Source organism: Malania oleifera, chromosome 9 (assembly GCF_029873635.1).
Source record: "Malania oleifera isolate guangnan ecotype guangnan chromosome 9, ASM2987363v1, whole genome shotgun sequence".
NCBI classification, from domain to species: Eukaryota; Viridiplantae; Streptophyta; class Magnoliopsida; order Santalales; family Ximeniaceae; genus Malania; species Malania oleifera.
Window position 1 is genome coordinate 34,536,065 of NC_080425.1, and position 7,063 is coordinate 34,543,127.

Here is a 7,063-nt window from a genome sequence, read left to right on the forward strand (position 1 = left end):
ATACAAACATCACTAATCTTAAATGAAAAAAATAATTATCATGTTCCATTTATTAATATCATTCTAGATAGTATGACTAATAATAAATTAATCAATATTAATTGATTTGTCACACATTTACGATAAGACATGAATGTATAGTAATGATTCTTAAAGAGGTCTAAGCTTCAATGAACACATGCATATAATGAATGAAAGTATAAACAAAATATGAATTTTTTTTTATTCTTTAAATGCATTTTACTATTTGTTTGTTGTATGCATATTAATATATGCAATTCTCAATTATGCAACAATGCACAAACAATGGCTGCTGCTCCCCAGCTTTATTGCACAATGGGTTTTGCATAGTCATTAGACATGGTTAACAAAAATACAAGGGTTTCCCCAATTTTTTCTTGCTCTTTATTTGAATTATCTACTACTCTATCCTGAAATATAGGCTATGCTACTCTCCTTCTTCTTTCCTTCATCTTTCACTTCTCCTTTTGCTGACCCACTCTGGTGCATAATCAGAGTTGTGACCTCCTTTGAGCTAGGTGGAACAATAATAAAATTTCTAGTTTTATGATGGTGGAAAGGTTGTTGTAAGCGTAAGGAGAGATTTTTTGTTCTTTATTTTCCAAGTATACATTGCTATTTGCTTTTATTTGCCAAATTATATGTTTGTAAGTTGCTTTCATTCTTTTCAATGTCATTCAATTTTTTTTTTTTTTCAATAATGTTCCAATCCTACGCTATGTGTTTCACCTAAATTGTGGGTATATGTTGTTAAACTGCTAATATACACTAAAATGTACTAGTTCAAACATAAAATAATCCAAAACAAAACTCTAAACAGCTCATTTCATCAAACAATTCCAACTCTAAACTAAAATAAAGAGCTCGATTTTACTTCTTGTTTATACATCAATACATGCATATAATTTAGAATTGATTCTGGAAATTTGTACCAAATCTTACAATTCAATTAGATTCTCGAATCTCAATGTGACAACTATGCTCTCGAAACACTAATGCTTGATCTAATACAGAATGACTTACAAACCCTATAGAGAATAATCCAGGCATACTGGAATAAAAATATGAAAGGTAAGTAAGCAAATAAATGTATTTCGTAGTTGGTCTATATCAATATAATTTGATTTATGGTAGTATGAGTTGTTGATGAGTAAACTTGCCATTAGAGAGCACTTTTGTACTTGTGCACTTTCAGCATGACACACAATTTCAAACTATAATCTAGAAACTTGGTTCATTCTCAGAAGAAAACTTCTTGATGCTCACAAACTAGAGATCAAATTTTTTCAAGATAGAGAAACAAGATCAAGAACATCACACAAATTGAATATAGGCACTCTCCTTTATATTTCTCTTCTCTCTTTCACATATCTCTTGTCTATCTTATGTTTGTATATGTTCAGGCACTGCATACTAAAGTTATAAAGAGGGAAGGATAATTAGGGTTGGTTGAAAATGATCCAAACCTCTTAGTTGTGGCTGCTGTAGGCAGAAAACGGCTAGCAACTATCCTCGTTCAATGGCGTCGGTGGCTCTTTGGCAAATCACATGTGGTGTCTCTGCGGTGGAGGGGATACGAAAGGGAGAGCGAGAGAGTTTGAGCGAGGAAACCTACTTTTTGTGATGAAAGTATTATGACGAAGCGAAAACCGTCACTAATAATGGATTACTAGTGACAGGTTTTGTCACTAATGCCTTAACTATTAGAGATGAATTAGTTTTTCATCACTAATACTTTCATTACTGAAAAGGCCATTTTTTTGTAGTGAATTCTCTCAGTCTTTGGCTCACTCTTTTCCTTTCTCCAATCTTTTTCCTCTCCCAATATTCTTTGAAGTGCTCTATTTATAGGCCACTATAGAGACTTGGAAAATTTAATTTATGAGAAAAATAAGGAACAAAAAGAAAAAAAAAAAAAAAAAAGAAGAAGAAAGGAAGAAAATTGGAGAGGGCAAACACTAGGGACTCGTCGACGAAGCTTATATTCTCGTCGATGAGTACATGTGGCCAGTCATATATATAAAGCGAAAAATTAGATTTTCAGCAGGAAAATTTCCTCTCCCTCACTTTCTCTCTCTAGGTTACGGCCAACCCACCTTCTCTCTTCGATTTCGGCTCCATTGTAGCTCGATTCGACGATCAGGAACCACCATGAGGATCTAGGGGTGATTCTCTACAACTTAATTGAAGTAGATTATTGATCTACGGTTTTTGGGCACCACCCCAAACCTAGGATAAGTATGATATTTTAAGTTTTAATTGATTATTTGGAGTATGTGGGCCTAGAAAATGTATTAAACGATAAAAATTCTGGGGTTCAGTTGTTTGAACCGGAGATAATGCGATTTTAAGGTTTGGAGTTCCAAACTCTGTGGGCGTGGATTTAGGGTTTTATCAGACCTCTCGATAAGCAGGAAAAAGGAATAAATTATAACAACTATTTTAGGAAATAAACTGGTAGATTTAAAGTATGTGAAAATGAAATATGATATTTTACCGATTATTATTATGATACGAATATCAGATAAAAATTGTGTGGTATGAGTAATATGATATGACTGATTTATACTGGGAATGTAATTGAAACTGGGATATGTGTTTTGCACAGAGAAATGAGACTATGATATATATATATTGAAATATGTTATACAAAAATGAAATAAAATTTTTAAACCCAGTTATGTTTTATATACATATTTGTGATGATATGAGATTTTTTATATGGAAACAGTGAAAAGTGGAATACAAAATTGTTTATTGAGAAATGACGAAATGTGATATACAGATGTGTATTATACTAGGAAATGATGGAATATGATATATAGAAACGGTTTCTATGATAAATTAGGAAATATGAAATATCAATATGTTTTTATTGAGGAATGATGATGTACGTGAAATGCATGGATGTGTTTATACTGAAATGTTGAATTGAGATATACGCAGACATGAAATGGAATGTATACAGAAATGATGAGAATTATACAGAAATGATATAATGATACAGAAATTATGAAAATAATATTGATATGCTAAGATATACAGATGAAATGAAATGTGAATATAGAAATGTGAAAATGAGAACCTTGATGGACCATGGTTGTATAGAGAGTAACGTACCGTTGCTAGTATGGTGATAGTGCAATCACACGTGTAGTGCAGAGTGTGGTGAGACAATCGAATGGGCTTGTGGAGGGTTGGGTTGCCCCCCTGGGGTCCGGACCAAGGTTGGGTAGACCATTCGTACTACAGACACGTTCCCCTTGATCTAATCGGGTAGGCCAACCGCGATTAGGTCCAGTCTTCGGGCGGCACAACGCGGTCATGGGGGGAAGCATGATGATGAGATTGGAATATCGTCAGGATGGTTACTCATTATAGACACGATAATGAGCAACCATGAGTTATAGACACGTAGTAGATTTTATACTGGCGAAAACTCATGAGCTAGGTTGTGAAAATGAGAAATGGGCAGCCATGAGTTACATACACGTAGTTGATTTTATACTAGCAGAAACTCATGAGTTAGGTTGTGAAAATGAGAAATGAGCAGCCATAGGTTATAGACACGAATATATCGGAGGAAACCCATGAGTTAGAATATGAAAATGAACATGAGAAATGAAAAAGTTTGAATTTAAAGATGAGATAAGAAAGTATATGAATATGATTTGAGAAAATGAGATATGGAAATACGTGAATATGATTTGGGAAATGAAAGTATGTGTGTAGAAATGATAGCTTATGAATAAGAGTATGAGAAATGATATCAAAACTTATGAAATTATGTTTTATATCTATATGATTATGAGTACATATCTGAATATTTTTGTCAGATGATATAATCCTTTAAATGAGGGTATTATGACTATTGGCAACTGGGATGAGAGATTTTAAACAATTTCTACCTAATTACTCTTTTATTACTTTATATTAAATTAGGCATGGGAGAACCATTATTGAAGTACTACTTTATCTTTGTAACTTTATTTTGTTAGGAACAACAAGTTCAATACATTTTATTACCCATGAAAAGGATTTTTAGTGTACATAACTCATACAATAAAATGTTTTATACATTATACTTCCTATATTAGGGTAGAATCAACATGATTTAATTATTTGGAGGGATGAGAACAGTGCTCTTCCTCATCTTCGTCATGAAAAGCTCTTCCAACTCTGGAGTTGTATCAAGGGAGGCTCGCAGGGTTCCTGGAGATAAAGCATTCCACAACGATGTTGGCCCTACCAATTCCCCATAAACAGGCCTGTAAAGGAATACATGATAAATAAATGATCTTAAATTGTATTGATCAAGCACACCACAAAAATGAAGAATAAGATTTATACATGCATGTGCAAACATGTGCCCGCATATATATATATATATATATATATATATATATATATATATATATATATATATAACACTAAACATATTGATTCTAAAATGTTTAAACTAAAATAGAGATTTTTAATTTAAAAAATAAGACCTTTAAACTTAGAAATTTAAAGATCATGTAATTTTAATATGTTGCAGGATATATTTTGTTTAAGAATTAGAAAATTCACTTCGTACAGATACTTGATCCAATAAGCAAATTAATAAATCATAATTATTCACCAAACTCTATTGTTTAATGAGTTCATTTAAAAAAAAATAAATTCTACTACTTGATTATGAGACCAGAAGAAAAAAAATCAAAACAATACCTTTTTTCCGGAAAATACGAGAACAAGACACAAACCGGGCGTACGTGCTATGCCAAAAATTGTATATTGAGAAAGGATCTATATTTATATGCTTCCTAACATGTTGAGATTTAAAGCTAATTATATAGAAATATTTTTCAAAAAATATATTAAATTTAATAAGTGTGAATAAATCGCCTTTTAAAAGTTGCATTGTTACAAAGATGATAAATGGAATTGTAATTGGATGCTTACTGGGGAGTTGTTGCCATGGTGACAGTCTCCATTCCATCATCGCCGGCAACTTTGGAGACCGTAAAGAATCTGGGCACCACCCACAGTTGACCAGCCTCCACTTCTGCGTCCATGACGCGCTCACCGTCAACGCCCACCATCTCAACCCGACCGCTCCCTCCCACCACATAACTCACTCGCACCGCCCCATCCGCTGCATTAACCGGCGCGCTCATGGCCCCTGAGCAGATCCTTTCATGACTCAGGCTCAATCCTACCTCTCCGAGCACCGGAAACTTGGCCTCCGTCACCGCTGTAAGCTGCCCGGCTCTCTTGACCTGGACGTCCGCCGCCGCACTGTCAATGTCATAAGTCATTTTGTGTGTTGTCAGGGAGGCGACGTCGTCGGTGCTCGGCTGAGGCATGCCAACGGCTTTTTCTTCTCCGAGCTTGACGATTAGAGTGCCAGTTTGGGCATTGACGATGGCTTGTTCTTCGCGCTGTGTGATTTGACAAGCTTGGCTGATTAATTTCGGGGAGAAACCGCGTAAGATGCCGTGAGCGCCGGTTTCTAGGAAGTAGGTGAAGTCTCCGGGACGGTGAGATTTGGAGGTTTCACCCAGAAACAGGATGACCAGATCAGAGTCGCTGTCGGCGGGGTTGTACCACCAGGAGACTACGCCGGAGGGCACTGGTATGACGACTCCTTCCTTGAGGTCGAAGACCACCTCTTGTGGTGCATTAGGGAATACCATTCCAGCCCTCCCGCAGCTACCTGCAGCAATGAAGTTAAAATTTTGTCTGTCTACACACACGCTTTCGAGTTTCCACATTTGTCGCAAGACCATTGAATTTTGGAATAATTAATAAAGATTAAGGTGTCTATTTTAGGGGACATTATAGCCGGCGCCGTCCCTCCAACGTGGGCTTATGGCGGTCCGTTACTGAAGAGGTTGTGAACTTTTTTGAAACCTTGATAGGAAATGTCAGCATTTTTTTATTTTATTTTTTTATTTTTTGTCAAAGAGATCAGTAACTTCCTCACTTCTTTCCAAAAAAACAAAGATGAGCATCATGGACTTGTGGATGATTTGAGAGATGTGCAATAATTGAAAGAGGCGACGAATGAGCATCATGGAAAACGGCCGCTGTTCCTATATGCCATGGACTTGCGGATGATAATTGTAGGTGTTCCTATTCTGACTAAATGAGAGAGATTCACGTGCCTCTGTGTGTGTGAAATGAATCAGTGTATGATATGTGAAATGCGTACCTTGAATAACGTAGCCAAGTTTGGAGGAGTCGGCATAGTGGGGAAGGGCGAACCCACGAGGCGCCAGCACCAGCCTTCCGGCACCCACCTTGGCTTCACTCAGCAGGGGAAGTAGTTTAGAGGTTGACCAGGTGTAATAGGATCCCCCTTCTCCCTCAAACATTATTTCTCCCATCTCAGCCCCCAACTCGCATCCCTTCTTCTTCTTCTTCTCCATCTTATCTCGGATATTCTCCATTCGGAAAAATTTATTTAAGTATCAAGCTCACAGAGATCGAGATGATGATGATGATGATTATGATATATGAATGCACAGCCTGCATGCGCTTTATATATATATAAGGTGAGCAGGCAACCTCCATCCTAAGTACTCTGTATGTATACGTGGGCGACGAAAAATATGCGTGGTGGCGGGGGCCACCTTAACTAATTTAATTACGTAAACAAGTCAGATAGGGCAAACGTGTGTGGCCTCAATTGAACCAGAGAAAGCAAAAATGAGAATCTGCTTTGTCATTCATTATTCTCATGAAGAAAAACGTGTCAAGATAGGAAGTTTATGCGCCCTTTCAACAGATCAAAGACAGGATGAGAAAAATCCCAAACATGCTCATTTCACATGTAAATACTATATTCATCTTCCATTTTTTAACGCAGAGAGCGAGAAAGAGGGACTGTCAACCCAGTGACTAATCCAAGGAATACAATCGCTAATCGCACGCGAGAGAAATATCCAACAAAAGCACGAGTCAGGTCAACTCAAAATCAAAGAGAGAAAAAAGGAACCAGCGAACAGAACCCTAATATTTCATCAGAAACCAAGAATCAGCATTCCCAATTCCC

At 36.5% G+C, this 7,063-nt stretch overlaps 1 protein-coding gene across 1 annotated transcript; it reads right to left on the reverse strand.

Annotated features, from left to right (window-relative positions):
- Positions 1–4,006: 4,006 nt before the first annotated feature.
- On the reverse strand, positions 4,007–6,583 carry LOC131164689 (cocosin 1-like). Its single transcript, XM_058122080.1, has 3 exons — positions 6,221–6,583; positions 4,969–5,722; positions 4,007–4,289 (listed from the first exon to the last, which is right to left on the reverse strand). Exons 1-3 carry the CDS (start codon positions 6,456–6,458, stop codon positions 4,136–4,138), a joined length of 1,146 nt encoding a protein of 381 aa, XP_057978063.1. The 5' UTR covers positions 6,459–6,583; the 3' UTR covers positions 4,007–4,135.
- Between the last annotated feature and the right edge of the window lie 480 nt (positions 6,584–7,063).